A 22,024-nucleotide genomic window follows, 5' to 3' on the forward strand; every position below is an offset into this window, starting at 1 on the left:
TGATTCAGTGAACCTGAATATATTTTAATAGTACATTACAGTATATTATCAGACTTATACATCCAAAATAGTATCATGAGTATTTGAGGTAATATTTGATCTGATTTATGAACCTTTTTGGTAAATATAAATAATATTAATAATAATTCGTTGTCAGCTAAAGGAGGGATTTATCTTAAGGAGAGATAATAACCTGACTCACCACTTCAAAACACAGTCACTCTGAAACTCTATTTAAGTGTCCTTGTTATATTTCAACCTGACTCTTTCCTGTGCAGCTCCATCAAGTTACCAAAATGAACACTTTAATCTCCATACAATTTTTAAAAAATCTAATTTGACAGTCCAGTTTACATACATGCGCCAGACAGTCAAGAACGAACAGATACCCTAGTATTTATTGGTGCGTTTGAAGCAGCACAAGAATACATCAAAGACAATGAGGCAAGTCACTAAGTATTTTTCACTGCTTCATGCGAAAGCAGAACACAAAGATACACACTGACTTTGAACTAAGCATCTGTAGATTGCACCCATCTGTGTTTGTAAGCCTGTACAATATGCAGCACTGGAGATATACACTGCAAACCTGCCTCAGATGTTATCCAATTATTGCCCCATCTGTTTCTGTTGCATATTTGGCACAGTCTCTGTTGTTGTTTTTGTACTGACTTTCTGTTATCACAAACCTCATCTGTCCTTTGTACTCACACACAAAATAAGCGCTTGGACAACTGGCACATCATTATCATGATCCACAATGAAAAAATGAAATGACAAAAGCACTAGAGTTGTATTGTAAATGTTATGAACTTTTGCTGGTGTGCAGATCCTTCTCATATGCTTTCCATCCACTTGCATGGATAGTGCAAGTGGAGTTTGAATACAGCCACTGCTCCTCCAGAGGGAATATTTCTTTGTTATGGTAACAGTCTCTCCACAACAGTCAAATGGCTTCGTTCTCATGGTCAGTCTTTACAGCATGTCCATGGTCGATGCATTTTCCCCTAAACCGGGGCAGTCTGAAAACCTCCTGTAGGGGGCGGCAGCTCAGCACTCCTTTCTGGTCTTCACCATCTTGCTGGCGTACTTGATCGGGATCCCCCAGCGTCTCATTAGATAGACATCAAACACATAGGACATCCCTGGCTCCAGGCCCCCGATCACAGCTGTAGTGACGGCCCGCCGAGGATTCAGCTCCTGGAAATACTTGCAGAGAACCCTCTCGGTGTCAGAGCGGGACTCTGGCCCCAGACAGGGCGCAGTAAGAACTGTTGCTCCCCCAGCCTCTGCTTCAAGGTTTCCCAGCTTTCTGCGGTACACGCAGTACAGGCTTCTTTCCTCTGTGCCCATCCATGCCAGGGTGACACTGTTGCAACCACGCAACCGGTTGAAGGATTTTATCTGCAAGGTGGAGGGCAGAGATGGAACCCCTCTGCGGTGGTAGGCTGAGGAGGTTTGCATTTTGACTGAAGCCGTCAGACCTCCTGGTAGAGCTGGGTCTGTAGCAGCGGAGATGTGGCCAGCTGTACTTCCTTCTCTCTCCAAGTGAATGAGATAAGAAGGACTTCCCTGGAGCCAAATGTGCGCTAAGTCTCCCCCGACAGCCTGGGAGGTCAAAACCTGACCTTTACTGGACACAGTGACCTTGACCTTTTCAGCTACACCGCAGCTCTGCAAAGTGAGGAGGCCACTCTGCTGCAAGCCCCGAGGACGGAAACTAAAGAACTGCTCTGAGTTGGAGCCTCTGTCGTTGAAGGTCACCCACCTCAGCTCCCCTTCTCTGAGCGTTGTGATCGTCGCCCGAGCCTCCTCATGCGTTCGAGCAAACGTCCCCTTGTACGCCATGCTGGTCCCGTTCAGCCTGTCGATCACGAAGACGTCAAAGTAATACTGGGTGTCAGGCAGGAGCTCAGAGATGGTGCAAACACTCTCTGTCCCCTCACACACACACTGGAGGTCAGCATACTCATCAGTGAGCGTAGAAGGTGGACTCTGGGGCTCAGGGTACGAGTCCCACTGCTGCCACCACCACTCTTTCAGAATCGGCCACACCGTCACCCTCCTCCTCCTCTCCTTCTTTTCTTGGTTCAGATCTTTCTCTTTCCTCATGCTCTCTCGTGCTGCACAGAGGCTGGGGTAGTTTTTCTGAGAGTTGACGAGGACACAGTAATCATAACTTTTCTGTGTGTGTGGGAGGCTGGTTATGGTGGCGCTGGGCGCCCAGCTGAGGGTGACGCTGGTCATGCCGACGCCTAATGTGTGAACTCGAGGGTCAGCTGGGAGCAGGGGGAAGACGCCCGAGGGCCCCAGGCCTTCATGGAGGTACACCGTAGCTCGAGTGTTCTGCTGTTTGGAGCGAAGCCTCACGATGTAAATGGAAGCATGGGGGTAGGAAGGACCCCGGTAGGTGTCCACTGCGTTGCCTGTGAAGCTGTGCATTTTCTCCTCAGTCCCAGGACCTCGCCACCACACCTCGGGCATACTCTTTTTGGTGCTCCCTGTGAGGAAGAACAAGAAACACAGTTACAAACATAGAACTGTTCGAAGAAAAATGTGCTTTGCTTATTGTTGCATCTCTTGATTGTTTGACCTTCACAGGATGATGTGCAGAGTTTGACACTGGAAGGTTGTTTTCACATTCATGTGATGAAGGGGGAGAGTTTCTCCGTTCTGTTGGCATTAGCATTAGCAGAAATCTTTTGCTCATCATGACTGACTCCAGAAAGTTGTTGCTTCTGTCATAGTTGTCATTTTTACAAATCTTTTTGTGCACAGATGAACATGAACGTGCAAACAAGACAGAACACAGGCTTCTTCATTTTAGCTATTTCTTAATTTTGCTTTGAGCCAGGCTAGCTGTTTCCCATTGTTTCCAGTCTTCATGCTAAGCTAAGCTAATCACCTCCTGGCTCCAGCTCCATGGTTGGCATTCAGATATGAGAGTGGAGTCGATCTCCTTGTCTGGCTTTCGGCAAAGAAAGCCAGGAAGCATATTTAGGTGCGGAGGTGATGTTTATGTTTCTAGCAAAAATGATTTGCAATTTAGCGGGCAGCAATAAGAAGTGGAATTGAACAGAAAAATACCAGAACTACAGAATTTCAAATTAAAAACATTTTGGGCGTTGCAATTAAAAAACATTTTGGGTATTGCAAATAAAAAAAAACATTTTAGGCGTTGCAGGACAGTCACCACAAATTGCATCCAACAATGAACAACTGAGAAAATCCTCAGCACCTAAAAGAAGAACAAATAAATAAATAAAACCTGAATTGCAACTTCAAAACCGGTCAGCAGTATTTTCATTCATACCTAAAGTGTTGTCATTTTGAAGTACACACTCTTCACTAGAATGACGCAACTGGCAATTAAACACGAAAAGTCCCGCCAACGCTCGTCTTCGCTGTTCAGCTCTCCTCGAGATGAGAAATCACTCCTCAAATGAGACCAAATGTTTCAGAATCAAAGTGAATAATTCAGGCAGGCGATGGGGACCCATGAGCTCAGGGTCTGAATGATTCATGTGTCATTTTATAACTTCATAATGTTATTTTACCATGTAGGAGCTTGTTTAGTTAACCTGGAAAAGTACTGATGGAGCACTCCAAGGCATATTCTATTACCAGAGATCTGCGCCCTTTCTAGGTTGGAAATTTGGTTTGGTTTACTTTCAGCACTCATGGCCCTGACTTTCAAGCCATTTTTGTAAGTTTGCTGCTCAACAGCTATTTTTTTACTCTTCCAAGTTTATTTGGTTTCTTTGGTTTGCGTAGCACAAAATATTGCAGACTAAGAGCACAGTTTTATTTGATTGTTTTTTCGATGTTTGAATCGAGAGCTGGCAGCCCTTTCCGGTCGGTGTGTGTGTGTGTTTTATGAGATTCTAAAATCCAAATCCAAAGCCTCATGTAAGATTTATGACAATGTGACAGCCCAATATGATCACACTCACCCTCTCTGTCCTTGTCAGAGGTAGTGGGTGGCATTTAGAACAAATATAAAGCATTTTTCTGTGCTTTGAACTTAAAGAAACAGGTACAATGTGCTGATAAGAAGACGTAGGATAAAAATAATCTGCCTCGCTTTTGTCTTAGTTTATCGGTCTGTAAATGTGATGGTGGTGGTAAATGAATGCTATGACCTCCAGGCTGCAAACATCAAAAAACAATAATATGACTTCTAGTAGTTTGAGCGTCCTTACGACTGCACTACAAATTCTGCTCATAAAGCTGTACAAAGTTAAGATTAGAGTCTTTGCCCTCTGCTAAATCCCTATCTGCTATGTAGTGATGATAATATCTAATTGATGGTCTTGGCTGAGCCAGATGTAGTGATGGCCTGTGGGGTGATGCGGGTATCTGAAGGTGCAGGCTGTGGTCTTGCTGCTCACTCACACTGCAGGCTCTTGAGGGGTTTGTCCTTCAGGGTGCGGGCAGCCAAGCTCCATTCGATGGGGAAGTCGCAGGGGCTGACGGTCACCGACATCGCCGGGGCCTTCTTCTTCAGCGTGAAGTACAGCCTGTGGAAGGAAGCGTCGGAGATAACCACAAGAAGTTGATTCATCGCGGCGAATGTCAAGAAGATAACGTCCTGTTTCAATTCAGCTGCAAGGTGATGGATGAGCAGACAAGATATCTCACGGTGCATACTGTGCAACATTCTTTCTTTTTGTCGTGTGATTTTCAGATACGCTGGCGTATGCTTCTCGTTTTCTTTCCTGAAGCTTGTAAATTTCAGCATTGTGGCTGGTTTAAGCATCTGCCGGTGGCTGTCTTTCCATTTGCCTACATGCTGATCAGACATTTGATAGCAGATCAGGAGAGGTGACCCGGGAATCGCACGATAAGGCTGCATTGATGGATATCTGCCTGTTTGCTGGAACTATCTGGGATCGTGCTTCGCATAAAGCTTATTGTGATCCAACGCTTTACAGATCTGCATACTAGCTGGCTGTTCAGTGGTAGTTAAAGGATATTTAACATTCACACTGGTGGTCTGATCTTATTTTAATTCAAATGATCACTGTTGTTGACTCTTGAGTCACTGTTCACCTCCACAAATACAGAAGAATTCTGTCTCCTTTAAACCCAAACTGTTCTGTTAGGTGTCATGTCTTCACAGACAGTTACCCTTCATGAAAATTAAGCAACTGCGTGGTTGTTTGTTAATAAATATTTGTTCTCCTTCCTCACAAACGTCATTATTCATGATTCTGTGCAGATGGTGGTTGTTTCCAAACAGATGTGCGACACTGTCATTCTCAAGGGCGCTTTGCGGCTAATTTAATAGAGTGATTAATTTCTGAATCAGTGTTTTCTCTCCGTTATTTGTTGTGCGGATCTGCATGACTGCACCGGTGGACAGACTGCAGCACACAGGGAGATACATTTCGCAATTTTCGGCTCCCAGTTTCAGAAAGCGAGCACTGGCACTGTTGTGTAAGGTTCAGGCCAAATGGGCTCCACTTCCTCTCGCTCTCTCTACAGTGGTGCTGGAATCAGCCACTGTCTAGAAAGGTGGTTGGGGGATGGCTGGTGACATGTTATTGAAGTGGAAACAAGGGCAAATCTGATGAGCAGGCCACAAGATTTTTTTATGGGTCTTCGGTGAACTGCACTTTTTCACTGTTCTGGGGTCGGATGAGGTGTTGAGTTTTAAAAACGTATTGACTTTCGCACAAGAATTCAACTTCTTTCAGCTGCTAAACAAACTGTTTCAGGAATATTCTGTTGGGATTATACACTTTAATGCAGACTTTTTCATCTTCTTGTTTTAACTTAATTTCAGATCTCTTTTCCACATAAAATCATCGTTAAGATGTACATTTATCTTCAAAGATTAACTTTCATTTGGAAATTGTTTTATTTTAGACAACAAGATGGCAAACTTGCTTGGTCCAGCTCCTCTAATGTGAACATTTCCTGATTCTGTCTCTTTCACATGATCCAACAGAACAAACTTTGAGGACCTTGGGCTCGGGTAAATTGTAATTGGCATTCTTCATTATTTTCCGACTTTATATACATGGAGTGGTTCCCAACCTATTTTACCCCATTGTCGTACTCCCACGTGCTCATCAGATGAGCTCAAGTACTCCTTCATCGACACCAGCCGCCATGTTCCCAATGTGTTCGTTGGAGTGGATTTGAATCGCCATGTTATTTAACACTGTTAATTATATACAATACATAATGTTAGAATGTTGTTTTCATACAAGATACAGTCACATTGTGCATGTTTGGTTTGCTCTCTTTCCTTTTTTGATTTTAGTGTGTTTGGTTAAATATTTGCACCACTGGCAGAAACTGGACATTTCACTGCTTTTCATGCACTGTCAGTCACAACCAGTGGTGGAAAGTAACTAAGTACATTTACTCAGGTGCTAATAAAGTACAATTTTGAGCTACTTGTACTTGAGTATTTCAGTATTCTTATACTTCTACTCCACTACATTTCAGAGGTACATTTCAGAATATTAGTCTTTACTCCTCTACATTTGTTGTGGATATGTTTAGTTACTTTTCAAATATTCAGATTAATTTCTTTTATGGACAAATAATTAATGATGTCTTATCATAGGTTGAGAAGATCATTCACAAGCTACCCAGCAGTTTATAAAGAAACTAAAATTAGACCCACCTTATCCAGCTGAAACATTTAAGTATAATCAGTACTTTTACTTTCAGTACTTGGAGTATATTTTGATTCTAATACTTTTACTTAGAAGTAAAAGTAAAAATTTGAATGTATGACTTTTACTTGCTGACTCAGGCCAGTGGGAGGTGTGTTCTTTACAGGCGGCTTGTCACAGATGGAAGTTTATTGGATAGTGGGACAATAAAGATCTGCATCAAACCAGTTTGTAATCCTCTTTTTGAGTTAATTTCCTCCTAAACACACCTGGAGATATGCACATCACACAACTGCATATTGCTTCATACCTTTCCCCACCCCATCTGTTACTCTACCTGCGAGTCCGTCCTTTAGGGAGCGTTATGGAGGTAATCTTTCCTTCCGGTAACCACGTAGTCGGCCGAAGCGGCACCTCGTTCTCAGGTGCCAGAGCCGAGTGCGCTTGGGACCACGAAGAGCCGCAAGACAGCGCCAAAGCCGCACCGAGACACCAGGACAGGGACATGAGTGCCATCGCTGGCTCCTGCTCTCTGTCTCTTTCACTCCTTCGCTTCCTCAGTCAACACGTCTTGGATCTCTCCCAGGCTCTGAAAATGCACGGTGGAAAGGTCAATGCCATCAATCAGAGCCCATCAGCAACACACACACACCCACAGTAACGCACTCAAACACACTTAGTTAAATTTCTACTGTACCATTCACACAGACTAAAGAGCTGTAGCGGCTGATGATTCATTGATATGAAGAAACATCCCATCCTATTCAGACAGAATTATTCATGCAGCGGGAAAGAAATTGCCATGCTATATTACTCTGGGATGTGTGTGTGTGTGTGTGTGTGTGTGTGTGTGTAGCACAGCTTGACACTCACTGTATAATATCACCCATCACACTACTTTTCAAAGTGTGAAGTGGGTTGCTAATATCACTCTGAAGTCGATGCCTTTACATCTACATTTCTATTTTTAGTCGGGGTGGTTCAAATGAGCCTGTTCTCCAAATATCTTTCATCATGGGTATTAGCGGCCATTTTATCAGGAGAAAGTGACGCCATGCTGATGTGCAGAGAGGTACACAAACAACACCTGGAGGTGCTCTGATGCAGTCAGACCCAATCAGCATACATAAATGCAAAGCCTAACAAGAGGAACTTGCATCAGACTGTTCTGTATCTCGCTGTCGTTTATTGCATTTCTTTCACACTCTGTTGGAGTTTTCTCTCCCCTGCCGTTTTTTTATGTGTATATTTACATACGGGTGTGTGATTGTGTGTGTGGTTGCGATTTAGTGATAGTAGATAGGATGATTACAGGTCTCAGTGTTCTTCTTTCTCCCCAGAGGAAACACATTTGTTCAAAGTCACACAGTCTTCACAAACGCACTCCCCGCCTTCCTCTAACAAGGTGTATTATGTCAGTGCTGTGCCCTATAGATCGGATGACAATCACAGTGGAACCATGAAGGCGGCTACAGAAGGTACATCTGAGCCTTTCGGGCCCCGGGACGCTCCGAGATCCAAACTCACAAACCGTCGCACAGCTACAAAGTCGCACAGAGGCGCCTGCTCATTATCCTTGCAAAGAAAGAGGGGAGTGAACGACCCATAAAGCTTTAACTGAGAGACATGCAGTGGGAGAGAGGCAGATTGAAATGGGAGGGAGGGAAAGGAAGGGGAGGCTGAGGAAGGGAGGGCTGTGGAAATGGAGAGCAAGAAGAGGAGGATGTTGGATCCTGGAGTAATTAGAGGCAAGGAGACGGAGAGAGGGGAAGAGGAGAAAGTGCAACTGGAAAAAAAGAGGTTTGGAATCAGAGGAAGAAAAAACATTATTGCCACGCAACAAGGTTGCAATGAATTTGTTTCGGTGTTTTTAGCCAGACACACGAAGCTGATCGGTGCTTACTTTAGCCCCCATGTCGAATGGGTTCTAATGTGTCACATATTACCAGACGGCCGCACAACCTCGCGGGCCTTCTCACACTCCCCCTCATTCAATCCTGATAAAGATGAAGACACAAAAAAGCTTGGCGGGCTTGTTTCTTCAAAACGCGCCCGCTAATAAAATATGCATACGGCTCCTCAGCAAATTATGGCCAATTGAATTTTCATAAGGCAAAAAGGCTGGGTCTTACAGAGAGAGGGAGCCTAGTGAACTTAACTACCGCCCTCTATAAATAAATACACACTCCCCTTTAAACACAGGAGCTCATGACTTTGATGGTCCCGCTCACTCTCTGCTCAGCCCTTTTTTTCCTTTCAGATGAGTTTCCTCTTTCCATTATGTTTATCCCAGACTGTCGAGTGACTGCATTTATTCTGGATACTGTTTGGGTTTTAATTAAAGATACTTCATCCCTGCTCTGTTTGTCTCTCTCGTTCTCTCTCTCTCTGCTCTCTTCTCTTTCTGTCTGCTTTTCACCTCCTTTGGCCCCCTTATTTAGAAGTTGATGCAGGCTCAGTTTCAGAGGGACAGGTTGAGTGCTGTGTGCTATCTGTCCACACATTGTATAAGCTATCTTCTATCTCCCTGTGCTCTGGCAGGACCATCTGCCTTCTGTTATCTGTGGGCAGAGACAGATTAAATGGCATGGGGTGGTCCCTGCAGGATCTCTTGTCCCCCCAAAACTACTGTGGTCAAAGAACTGGCCTGTGGTTCATGCCGGGGGTTGACGAGATGATGGCGGGGTAACGTGCAATGACCATGGAACTTGATGGGATTTTCTGGTTGATTTTCTACCTCGCTGCATGCACATTTGAATATATTAACCCCTCTCCTACCTTCTTTACCATCACTGTCCCTTTGTGCCTGCACTTCTATTCTCCTTGTCTTGTATATTTCTCCCTCACACACTTTGGTACAGTATCGCATCCTTCCCTGATACATACTTTATGTCGGCTCTTTTCATCTGATCTCTGCCCCACTCCACAGTCACACTTTTCTTTTCACATGACAGGAGCATTATTGGTACTCAGAGAGACAAGACGGGCACAGAGAGCAATGAAATACACAGGTAACAGACAAGCACAGCGTTCAAACATGCAAAAATGTGGTGCTGTCAAGATGAAAACGATCCTGCAACAAATGAAAAGTGCCTTGCATCTGTCTCAGCTTTTTAAAAAACCCTCCAGAGACCACACACGCACACACACACACACACACACACAAACCCGCACACACACACACACACACAAAGACCTGATCCAAAGAAACAAGTTGCTGACTTACACATGCAGTTGAAATATGAGACGCTGACGCACACACACACACACACACACACACACACACACACATGCTCTGCAAGGACAACAACATGCATGCATGCATCTCCCTTACCTTCTCTCAGTGCACGCTCTCCCTCTCCTGCGCAGGGAGTGAGGGATGGGATCAAATGAGAGAGGGAGCGAGGATGGAGGAGGAGGAGGAGGAGGAGGAGGAGAAGGGGATGAGAGCCGGTCGAGAGGAGAGGAGGAGCGACAGCAGGTTGTTGTCGGGTGTTCCTCAGACTCGGTCTCCCATGGGGTGCTGCTCACTCCCTGCCTCAGGAGGTGTCTCTTCAGGGCTCAGGTGTCCCTTCAGGGCTGCCCCACCTCCTGTGCGCCCTGGTGTGGTGCAAGACTCCCCAGGCGCACTCCTCACTCTTCCTCTCTGTCTCTCAGTCCTTCACACGTGGAGGCTTGTCCTGCTAAACACTGTGTGAATGTCATCCGGTCAGTGAAGCCTGTGTGCCCTCTTCTTCTCTTCTTGTTTTCTCTCTCTTTTTTTGCCCCCCTCCTCCTGTTCTTTTCACTTGTTCCCTCTGTTCACCTCCTCCGGTAGTGAACAGAGCTCACTTGCAATTCAAATGGGCTCATGTGCGATTGTGTGTGTTTGTGTATCTTTATGTGCAATCTGAGAGTGAGGGAGCGAGTGGGTGAGTGTGAGGGGGCTGGCGGTGAGGTCGCTGAATGGGGGTGGTGATGAGGAGAGAGAGAGAGAGACACAGAGAGAGAGAGAGACAGAGAGAGAGAGAGAGAGAGAGAGAATGTGTTGTCAAGAGCAGCGTTAGGGAAAGGGGAGATGGTGTAAAAGTTAAATACATTAACCATTCTCTGGCTGGTGTGATAACATCTGTATGAGGGGAGCGCTGCAGGCTGCATGTTAGAGGTTACGCTGTCTTTGTGCCCTTATCGCTCGCTGAATCAGGTGCACAGACTGAGTCTATATGAACATGTGTGAATGGATGAATGGCCTGACAGACACTTACTGGATTTATGCAAATGTTGTTTCCGCTCGCTGCCTTTAAGACAAATTAAACATTTTACTATGTAAAATTAAAGAGGAAAACTGGACTTTTGACCTGTTTCTAACACTGCTGAGGAAACGTTTGTTCAATTAAATTGCTAGAATAAGAAATAGAAATTTTATATAGATTTTTTCTAAAGATATATAATTTAAAAAATAAAAAGAGTTGACACAAAAGGTTGTCCCACTGACTAAAATTAGATTTCTATATATTATATATTTTTGTACTGTAGGACACTACCCAGAGCTCTGATATAAGTTTAGCTACAGGTTTTTAATATTATTTACAGTTTAACAATGTAGCATGTCTCACATTTCTGCCATCAAATGTGGATAACAGATCTCCTTGGGATTTGAGTGTATTTTAGGATGTTTAAATTCAGAAAATATGAATGAAGTTTTGAATGTGAGCTTTACTTGTGGATGCTTTTGGGGTAAAGAATTTGACAGGAAACTAGAACATACATTTTTCACTTTTTAATTCATACCTACCCTCTTGCACACAATGTTAACAAGGTGCATCCTAGTAAAAGGATTGGTTAAATGAGTTATTTAATATTAGACTCACTGAGCAGTTGTTTGCATTTTTTTAAGGAATTGTGTGACATTTTGAGAAATATGAGATTCACCTTCTTGCCAAGATGTAGATGAGAAGAGCGATACTCCTGTCACATCTGGAAATGTGAAGCTGAAGCCAGGAAACGGTTAGCTTAGCATAGAACAAAGACTGCAGACAGGTGTAAAATCCACCTGGCATCACCCACAAAGTTCACCAATAAACTAACCATCTCTCGTTTGTTTATTATGCACAAAAGCTGAAAAAATATCAGTTTGTGGTTTTATGTGTGTGACAGCTTCTTGGCAGGAAGTGACAGAGCCAGGCTACTTGTTTCCTTGTCTTTGTGCTAAGCTAAGCTAACCAGCTGTAGCTTCATAATTACTGTGCAGATTACTATCCTCTTTTTTCCCTCTTACTTCTCTCTGTGTACTTTTCTCACATGAGCCTTTTCTGACTTCAGTCTTGCTGAAGTTTGGTCGAGTACGCTCAGTAGCTTGTATTTGCTGCCTGGAGCTTGGGGCTGGGTTTCAGAGTGAATCCCCCTCTCCGTGGAGTTGAAATTAAAAACCTGCGCTCCTGCGTGTTAGAGTGAGGGCATAATATAATGAACTGGAGACCTACCAGACGGAGACTATCTATAAGTCTGCATACAGGACGGCCATATTGAAAGCTTTATGTCTTCCACCTATAGGTCAAGTGTAGATCTCGAGCGGGGGGGGGGGGGCATTCATATCAGTGGCTCTCCAACCCCACCCAGCCCTCTCATCTCCACACAATGGCGGGCCTCATGTACTGTGCTCTCTCCTGAGCTCTTTAATCAATATCATCAGGAGAATAGAAAGAAGCCCGCCACATTGTGCGCTAACTCCCCCTTGTCTATTCAGTGATGGGGCCTTTTCTCGCTCATTCACCAGGTACTTCAGTGTAGGGCTATTGAGGTCGCTCTGAATGGGACCCACTCCACCCTGAGGGAATATTGTCTGACCGCAGGCTAAGTCTGGGAGACCCCCACTCTCTCCCTCCCTCTCTGTCTGCCTGCAAAATCACTTCAAAGAAGAATAAAAAATGTGGCACATGAGCGCTATTAATAAATGTATCACAACTGGTCTTTTTTTTTTTTTTTTTTGGAGTGAGGACCCTTTACTGCGGCTGGACCCCCTTTCAAAGCCACCCGTCCTCCTCTCTGTATCCCTCTCCATTCGCTGGCCCACTTTACAGTCCCTAAGAAGTTCTGAAAGTCGGCAATCTGGCAGAGCACGATACGCTGGCTGCTTTTGAAGATTGGGTGGTGATTAACCTTAGAGAGATTACTGCACACGTACAACTTTCTATACGAGCCGCAATCTTACAACTTTTCTGCATGTTTTCTGAGGGGAGACTCTGATTTGAGAATCACGTCGTGGTCTGTTTTTCCTAAGACTTTGGACATCTGTCGGACATCTGTCAGACGTGGAATTGATGCACAGGCCTGGGTGACACACGCTCACAAGCTCTCGCACACATCCTCTCTCCATTTCGCCGCCATCGTGACTGGCCTGAATATTTCTTTTGATCCCACAGCTCCTCTCCTCTTGTGTTGCCGTTTAATAATTTATCAACACACAGTCACCGGACAAACTCCATCCGCACAGAAAGCGACAGAAAGTGAGAGTAAAAATTTCATTTGGCATAATTGCATGAAAAGAGACTGCAAAACTGGCCTTTTCATCTATTATTAATGTCTGCTTACGAGCCATGCATAATTGAGGGGGCCGTCTTTGTGACAAGCATGTATTAAATATCATGTTCGGGGGGTCGGGGGGTCTCATACTGCATGCTTTCACTGCCACAGTTAGCTGGCTCTGGCACTAAGTAATAGCCTATATGGACAGTGTTGTAAAAGCAAAGAGAGAAAGAGGGATTGACAGTGAGAGAAAGCGATGGAGAGAGATTGACAGAGACGAGATGAAATGGGGGTACATGAGGGAGGGAGGGCGTGCTAGCTGACAATGGGTTAACAGGAATCTTTATTTTTAACAACATGTCATCACCAGCCGTCCATCTGCTCCTGTGCTGTCAGAGTCCCTTGGGAGTGTGTGTGTGTGTGTGTGTGTAGATGTGTGTGAGGGAGAAGGAGAGAGATGCAACCAAGCCATCACAGATCAGATCACTGATCAGCCCCCAAAGGAGGAGGAGGGGGAGAACAAGGTTAAAGAGGTGGGTGGCACATAGATATCTCCCTCCTCCAATATCCAAATGGGGTGTGACAGGGAGGACAGTAGGAGTGGAGGTGCTGTGTGTGTGTGTGTGTGTGTTTGTGTGTGTGTGGGGGTGTGTGTGTGTGTGTGTGTGTGTGACAGGAAGGTAGGATTAGGCGGATCAATCTACAACCGCCCTCTCTGTGTTTGGACGGGGGGATGGACGGTCGTGGAAACGGTGGTCCAGAGGTAATGAGAGGGAATCTATTAGCACAGAGGACGTGGGGGTATGAAGACACACAAAGAGGGAGCAGCGGTGAGGAGGAGGAGGAGGAGGTGTGGAGGCTATGTGGACCTCCAGGGGTGGCCCCAAACAGCTCATTTTATTTATTTTCTTTTTCGGATACACGGACTAGTCCCTGGGGAAGAAGGGAGCCATTGAGGAGAGATGCTTGTTGTGGAGGAAGTGGGGGTATGGACTTTGCATTCAGAGCTTCTTCTTTTTTTACAGAGACAGGACCAACAGCGAGCCGTTCCGCAGGTCACTCATCATTAGCAAATACAGTTCAGTACAGTTAATCTCTCCGCTTTTATTCTTTCCTCATGCCTGTTTTCCTTTCCTCCCCCCCAGTTTAGACTTGTTTTTCACTCTGCTAAGATCAACTGCAGTCCTCCAGTGGTCCACTCCACTTTATCAAAAGTTTTCAGTGAAAATCTGGTGGAATGAAAACATCTTGTTTTCATATTTATGGTGATGCACTTTCTTGTTGCACGACATGTAAAGCAAGCAGTCCTCGGTCCTTGTTTTGCCAGGCGTCTGCACTGAATGTGCATCTCATATCGAGCACTGAAATCTCTCCCCCGTTCTTCATCTTCTTTCCAATGACTTTCTTCCCCCCCTTGCTCATCCTTCAGGCATGGTAAATTTGAAGGCTAATTAGTCCAGAAAAACCAGTCATACCAAAGAACCCACCCCGGGCCACACTCACATCCTCCAATTGATCTTGTAGCGCCAACACAAGCAAAACCACACACAAAACAGAGGCAAACAAACAAGATGCAACAAGAGTTTTTAGAGCAGCATGTATTATAGATGGTGCATACATACAAGAAGTCAGCAAGCGTGCATTATGCAAGTTTCTTGACCTTGACAGAGGTCAAGTGTTTCAAATATTCTGCATCATGCTCGGAGATGCTTTTTACAGAGTCGGCTGTGAAGGGAATGTTTTGCAGCATCAAAACCTTTTTTCTTGCATTTCCTCCTCTCCTCAGTTCCTCCCGCTTTCTCAGCCTTCCCCTTCCCCCCTCACTCTCCGTTCTCAGTCTTTCCCTCATTTCTGATCCATTTTTTATGCATTACTCCATTACTCTCAACTCCCATTTACAGTGCATTACCTCCTCCCATCTTTCACAAACACACTTTGTACTGCCCTCTCCTTCCTTCAGTCACTTTGCTCCCCTCCTTCCCTCGCTCACTCTCCTCCAGTGCATTATGACACTTTCCTCTACTTCTCCCCTTCAGCCCCTTTATTATCTCTTTGTCTCTTCTCCGATCACGTCATCTCATGCTAAGCGTTTCTTTTCCCCTTATCTTTGCTTCCCATCTAGTTTGTCATTCTGTATACATTGCGCCGTCTGTCTGCAGTGCTGTCATCCTCCCTTTTAATTGGTTATTCAAAGCACGCCATGTAATTTGGTAGTTAATGTTGCCTCTGCTCTTTTACAACACAAATGTACAAATGTCAGCTAATGTAATGAACAATACTGGCGGTCAGTCCGTCCACACATCTATTTGTCCCTTTTGAGCATGCACATGAATGCACAGACAGCCAGCAGACTTGATCTGAAGACGTGATAAATCACTGAATTACAAGCTGCAATACAAAGTCAAATGGATGAGTGAGCAGTGTGTGGAGATGCCACCCTGTAGCTTTTAAATCAGATAGCTGCTGCGATATTGTCTTCAGCCAGTTCTTTACAGGACAAAAGACATGCAGAGCTTCATGGCTGTTTTTCATGTCAAAGGATGTTCTCTTTGATGGTAGGACACAGCTTGCGGGAACCCATTCTCATTGCTGTGGATAAAACAAAAAAACAAATAATTTTGGTTTGAAATCTCCTGTGAAACAAGTGAGAAAATTAAGCTTTACTGACTTGGGAAAGCAAATTAAAGAAAATTTTAAAAATCAACAAAATACTAAAACAAATAGTATCGCTGAAATGTTTCTTGTTGGTAATTGTAGTCTTTTATTAGCAGGAAATTTAGTAATATTAAGCAAAACTCTATAGAAGCAAATAATAGGCATAAACATCCTAAATTTTATGGACTTTGGGGAATTCCATCCTGATGACATCATTAGGGTAATTTTCCCAGACCTAAGAAAGCTCCCCCTGGGAGGCTGAGTAGTACTCATCATGATGAGTAAATTTTCAGGCTCCATTGTTTATCCTTTGTGTCTGAATTTGATCAATCAGACACTAACATTCAAAATAAGAACTTCAGAACATCCAGATGTGAATATAAGCAACTTTTGAATACTGAGAACTTGAAATTTCAATCTGAATGCATGAACTCTAAAAACAACTTTGCTGGAAATGTAGTTTTTGAAATTGCTATAACTGCATAAAATCCAGAAGGCAACTTTTAATCTGGAGTTACAGTAAAAGTTGTTCTAAGTCGTCTATAACCTTCATCTATTAACATCTGTGTCCATGAGGAATTACAGCAACACTGGGCGAAAGTTGTGACTAACACATGAAACGGTAGAACCAGGTCTCGGAGCGATCCACCAGACAAGCCGTCCACTCTCGCAGGGTCACCTTCCTGTTCCTGTTACGGTCACATGACCTGCAAACACAGCACAGTGTAGCGCATGGTGAACTCGTCACATGGCACCGGCAGACAACACATGCATTCACTCACACTCTAATGAGCCTGTGCACAAAATGACAGACCGGTATATACACACAGAGGTGATATAAACATATCCATAGCTAGGGAAACAACTACATTCAGGCTCTTCAACAGCCATTGTCTTTCAGTTCACCCTGCAGCGTTATCTCTGAAGGGTACTCCTTCAATTTGTGTTAATCCATGGGCAGCGGGAGACACAGCGGGTAATAAACATTATCATTGCTGGGAATGGCTTGACATTGACACAGCCGGCCCAACTCCCACAAAACCTGTCACTGCAGACTGGCAGAGAAAAGGGGGGTTGCGTGGGAGATAGAGAAAGGGAAAGAGATGGAAGGATGAAAGAATGAGACAAAAGTGGAAAGGTTGACGGCGAGGGAGGCTGCGGATAAGTCTATTTGTAGGAGAGATGAAAAGAAAGTAGGAAGCACAGAAGGGGAAAGGAAGCGCTTCAACACTGAGGAGGAGCAAGATGATGGAGAGGTGGTGTGGTCATGAGCTCGGAGGGGAGGAGGACACAGGAAGAGGGTACTGGCATGGAGGATGAATGGATAGACGGCGTGCAGAGAGAACAGCATGGTGGGAGGTGCAACTTGGTCACAGAGCGGGGGCGAAATGCACCGCGGTGTGACATTTTTAACCCTTGGTGTTTCAGTAATTAGCTGAAAAATAACATATTGCAAGAGACAGAAGGTTCACATTAGGAAGCTTTGTGTGACATAAGGTAATAGCGATATGAACATGGTGAGCAACACTGTCCTGCCTTATTGGCCACGAAGTCACCTTATGGTAAGTCAGATTTTACCTTCTTATCAAATAGGCCATGTAATCATAGCTTGTTTCCTCCCATGCTATTGGCTTCCTGAAAATACATGCCACTCTAAAAATGAATCAGGGGACATTAGTTAATGACACGCTATGATGGGATGATACTGAATTCAAGCAGAGTGATTTGAATCAGCTAAGTTAATAATCATATAGGCCCTAATTTGCTCCTGTCATCAATAACATTAGCTGCTGCAGGTGGGACTGACTGAAAGAATGGTGTAGCACAGTGCTCCAGTGGCATCCTCTTGTAACGCAGCTTCCTCAGGTCCCTGCGGCTCAACTTGCCATCTTTGTTCTTGTCCAGTATGATAAATCTTTGCTAAAGAGAGAGAGGAAGAGAGACAAAAGTAACGGTGGGAAAAAAGCAGGCTGATCAAGTCGATTGAAGACTTTGGTCCAGAATTTCTCAAAAGCTATTGGATGGTTTGCCTTGAAATTTGGAATAGACATTCAAGATCTTCAGAGGATGAATCCCAATAAATTTGGTGATCCTCTGAATTTTCATCTAGCACCACCATCGAGTCAAAATTTCCATTTGTTTATGGCCAAATACCGTCACAACTCATGACACTCCATCATCCTCAGATGTGCTTTGTGTTTAGTGCTTATTAGCATATGTTAGCATGCTTACATGCTTTACTAACGTACTGAACGTGGTAAACGTTCAATCAACTAAACATCAACATGCTAGCTTTGTCTATTGCAGCATAGGTGCACACAGCATAGCTGTAGTGTCTTGTAGACACAACAAATGGTTTTATTTTATTTTTATTTTTATTTTTATCCATGCGAGAGTTGAAGTTCATGAAAGACAAAATAATTCATCAAGGAAGAATACGTAAAGTGTAAAGTGTCCAAAACACTGTAGATTATTTTTCATGTCAAAATAATGCATCTTCTTTTAATTCATTGGAGTCCAGGAGGTCAAGGTGGCTGGTGGGAGGATATTAAGTTATCCCTCCATTCACCATCTTTTTGAATAATTTAGTGGTTATTGACCAAATCCTATTTATACATGGTGTTCTTGAGAGCCCCGTCTCACTCTGTGGATGACCACACCACAAGCAACACAACCTACTTTCCACTTTAAGTAGGTTGTTAACATCGATTTCTCACCAGACAGTCCATGAAGTGCAATTTGTATAGTCGCACAATGGTGGTGTCTGGTGTCAAAAACAACTTTATGTTGAGTGTTAGGTTACAGTGGGAGTGAAAGTGATCCCTGGGCATATTTTTTTGTACTGTACTTTCTTCAGTGTTACATTCTGTTGTGGATATTGATTTAATTTGCGTCATCAGTAGGTGAGGTCATCATGTTTACATCATCTTGCCTTGGATGCAGACTATTGGTGTCTGGCAGTCTGGCGCTCGGGCTCACTTCCAGCCTGAAGTTTCAGCTACCTGTGCTAGTTGTGTCCTCTCTCCATGGCTGAGGCAGCTCTGGGGTGGGGCAGCAGGTGCGTAGGACTCCCCCATACGACTCAGGAGCAGGAACCAGTCCAGGAGACGATATGGAAACTGGCTTAACTCCTCCTCGGTGCATTTAGCCTTGGGGACTGATCAAGACGGATAGCAGAGCTGATTAGGCGCGCTGCAGTGCACAATGGAAATTGTGTGTAATATCTAATGTGTGTTTACCCAGGCAGGGTCCTGTGTGAGCCAGGCCGGTGCGGCGTCTCTTTCTGCAGGCTTCCTTATGCAGCAAACATTCATTCCCATAGGTCCTTCCCAGAACACTGCACACTGGTGCCCTCTGCCTGATTGCATGAGCCAGTGCCCACATGCAAAACTACATGTGAGGACGGATCATACAGCGTGCACAGCTGGATTAAGTAAACTGCTGGACTTTTTGATTTCATTCCAAAATCTTTTCTTTTTTTAGTTTTATATTGGTGTTAATAACAAATCCAAAGACAGTGAATTATCAACTTTACAGAAAGATAAAGGATACATTTGAGTGCTTTTACTGGTCAAAAAAAGAAAATTCAATCAATCAAAATCCCACATAAGTGATTACTTGGTTTGAATGCCATGAGGTGTTTACCGTGGACAGGACTGAGGACAAACACACTTGGGGACAAGGACTCCATTTTCCTGAACTACCTGACACCAAGATCCCACTGGACTATGGCATTTCAGCAGCTCACAAAGCTTTTCTGAAACATGAAAAAACAATTTTCTTACTGCTTCCTTTTTCACTTTCATAGTTTGACATGTGTGTTTTCTTTGCCAGATTACAGGTCTGCTCGGATGACCACTTACTCAGTTTTCAGTACTGATTAAAGATGTTTTGGATGACAGCATCACATAAAATGTCTCATACGGGTGTGTTTAAGGTAATGAAAAAGCATAAAGTGGTGTATAGAATAAAAGCAAGCAAATGATGTGACGACCACCTTTCAATCACTGTTACACATTCAATTCTTGGGCCAAAATGTCATTTCATACACATATGTGGCCCAAAATGGGCCTGTCCCTGCCAGTTTCAGATGGTGACTTCATTGTTTACCAGCTATGTCAACATTTTAAACACATCTTTCATCATTTTATGCTTTTTTTTGCACCTCAGGCTTTGGAAAGAGACCAAATACCCTTAAACTGAACTTACTCTGCAGTCAGAAAATGGCATTCCTCTACTGTACTGCAGAACATTGAAGTCTTACCTGGCTGGACTCTGCCAAGATACGGTCTCAGGCTCTCCTCAGCTTGTCTCTGTTTGCGCTGGCCTCTGCCTTCCTGACACACACACACACACACACAACACAGACACACAGATACAGTTTTCTGAAAGTTCCCCCATCATGTTCTCAACAGAGCTGAAAGGATGAAAGGATCATTTTCCTTTTAATGTCATTGCAGAGGCATGCAACAAACTCTCGTATAAACTTCCCTGTCATTGCAAACAGTCTTAAACTTTGGATCATGATGATGCATAACAGGTGAAGATGCCTATTATGAATCTCTTATCTAAAAAATCAAAAAATGTCAAGGTCTTGAAGTCAGTATAAAACAATTGCATATACCACGGTGAAAATGGTATCTAAATCGCATCCATCTCCCCTCATATGTCCCAATTCCAAACTTATATTTCCAGAAACTTTGTAGTCGATGCCAGGTCCACATCTGTCCCCCAAACTCTCCCAGATTAGATGGGAAACAGGTGCAATGCTGACCCAAAATACTGGAGCTTCACTTCCATAAATCAGGAACTGCTGTTTAACACCTATCATGAAAGAATTCTGATGCCTGGAGAAGCAAACAGGTGAGGGAAGACTACGTGCAGTAAGTATCTTACAGGACATCCTTTTGTTTTTTGTTTACAGGTGCAACCCTGGTCATTAAAATTCTCAGGTCATTCATCAATAAGATTATCATTTTCTTCAGATTTGCACCCAAATAATTTGTAGTTTTGAACACATATTCCAGCTATTATAAGTTAAACTCACCATGGCTGTACAGGTGTGCAGACTCAGCAGCAGCAACAGGGCAAAGGTCAAGCTCAGGTTCATGGTTGAAGCAGCCGCTGGACCACAAGAGGAAGTTGACAAATCTTCCTGCAGGAGTAAAATATTGGACTAATTCACTCTGATCTTGCAAACATGGCTGTGGTTGCTGTCTCTGTAGTGCATTTACATGACTGAGAAAGAAAAAACGTTCATATTTGGATCTGTTTCCAGCAGCTTCATCACCCTCCCTTTACATTTCTAGATATCAGTTACATTTTAGTTAAAATCTAGAAAACAAATATCACTGAAGAACTATCAGTTTACCCACATCAGGCTTCGTTCATAGATGCATTTATTTCTTCTTTCTTCTGTGGTGTCATTTACTGACTATTACTCTGTTTCTAGTCATTCTGGAAATGTAGCGGGAAACAATGTATTTCATTGAGCCTCAAGAAAACATCATTTTCTATCCCAGAGGAAACAGAGGGTTGAATTACACTGAGAGGACGTTCAGCTTTCAATTGAGGAAATTATTACAGTCTAACAAGTCATTTCTATCCCCTGGCTGCTTGAAAAAAAGATCTTACCTCTGTCACTCTTTTCTTCAGTTGTTATTCCCTTGTTAGTGTTCTCCTTCTTTTCCTCGTTGCCAGATACCTTTTTCTCTTCGTCTCACCGGCTCCTCTGAGGATGTATTGTTTTTACAGCCCCCTTCAACAGTCTTTACTTTCTCTTTTTCATTTCATCCATTTTTTTTACATTATTGCCTAATCTAACCCCTCCTCTCTGCTCTTCCCTGTCTGTCTGACTTTCTTTCCTTCTCTTGATTGCAGATGAGTGCGCAGGTATCTGAACTACTTCAAGGCATTGTGCAATGTCGCTGAGATGGAGTATATGGGGAAAAGTACAGGAGAGCTGTATTTACTGAGAGAGTGAGAGCAAGCGAAAGTGAGAGAGGATGAGTGGTTTTCATTGAAGTTGGCACTGGTCCACGGGAAGATTTACAAGCCAGACAGAACATGTGGTCACACTTCTTCCTGCTCTTACACTCATCTCTCTCTCTCTCTGTCTTTCTCACGTTCAGACTTTGTATTTTAGACACACGCATCAGCATGCAAACACACACCCAAAGGTAGAGTGGAATGAATTTGAGGAGGCACACCTATGATAATAATAATATGGAAAA

At 43.8% G+C, this 22,024-nt stretch overlaps 2 protein-coding genes across 3 annotated transcripts; both read right to left on the minus strand.

The window, feature by feature from the left end:
• Positions 1-1,050: 1,050 nt before the first annotated feature.
• On the minus strand, positions 1,051-9,990 carry ndnfl (neuron-derived neurotrophic factor, like). Its single transcript, XM_041948199.1, has 4 exons — positions 9,967-9,990; positions 6,970-7,221; positions 4,396-4,520; positions 1,051-2,501 (listed from the first exon to the last, which is right to left on the minus strand). The coding sequence occupies exons 2-4, from the start codon at positions 7,146-7,148 to the stop codon at positions 1,051-1,053; spliced, it is 1,755 nt and encodes a 584-aa protein (XP_041804133.1). The 5' UTR covers positions 7,149-7,221; positions 9,967-9,990.
• Positions 9,991-14,755: 4,765 nt separating this feature from the next.
• LOC121614126 (SPARC) lies at positions 14,756-21,605 on the minus strand. 2 transcript variants are annotated; one of them, XM_041947914.1, is made up of 10 exons: positions 21,426-21,605; positions 20,839-20,946; positions 20,056-20,128; positions 19,437-19,548; positions 19,031-19,149; positions 18,794-18,948; positions 17,599-17,711; positions 17,370-17,444; positions 16,404-16,498; positions 14,756-15,725 (listed from the first exon to the last, which is right to left on the minus strand). In XM_041947914.1, the coding sequence occupies exons 2-10, from the start codon at positions 20,899-20,901 to the stop codon at positions 15,670-15,672; spliced, it is 861 nt and encodes a 286-aa protein (XP_041803848.1). In that variant the 5' UTR covers positions 20,902-20,946; positions 21,426-21,605; the 3' UTR covers positions 14,756-15,669. The 2 variants fall into 2 exon arrangements, with proteins under 2 accessions (XP_041803848.1, XP_041803849.1); XM_041947915.1 differs by lacking the exon at positions 17,370-17,444.
• Between the last annotated feature and the right edge of the window lie 419 nt (positions 21,606-22,024).

This window comes from Chelmon rostratus, chromosome 11, assembly GCF_017976325.1.
Source record: "Chelmon rostratus isolate fCheRos1 chromosome 11, fCheRos1.pri, whole genome shotgun sequence".
NCBI lineage: Eukaryota > Metazoa > Chordata > Actinopteri > Chaetodontiformes > Chaetodontidae > Chelmon > Chelmon rostratus.

Bases quoted from the DNA above. Each gene is read 5' to 3' on its own strand.
- ndnfl (XM_041948199.1), bottom strand. From the start codon at position 7,148: ATGGCACTCATGTCCCTGTCCTGGTGTCTCGGTGCGGCTTTGGCGCTG. The intron at 4,521-6,969 runs GTAGAGTAACAG...TTCCTTCCACAG, and splicing joins CCTAAAGGACGGACTCGCAG to GCTGTACTTCACGCTGAAGA. The intron at 2,502-4,395 runs GTGAGTGAGCAG...TCTTCCTCACAG, and splicing joins ACCCCTCAAGAGCCTGCAGT to GGAGCACCAAAAAGAGTATG.
- LOC121614126 (XM_041947914.1), bottom strand. From the start codon at position 20,901: ATGAACCTGAGCTTGACCTTTGCCCTGTTGCTGCTGCTGAGTCTGCAC. The intron at 19,549-20,055 runs GTAAGACTTCAA...TTCATGTTTCAG, and splicing joins TCTTGGCAGAGTCCAGCCAG to AAAAGCTTTGTGAGCTGCTG. The intron at 18,949-19,030 runs GTAAACACACAT...CGTCTTGATCAG, and splicing joins TCACACAGGACCCTGCCTGG to TCCCCAAGGCTAAATGCACC.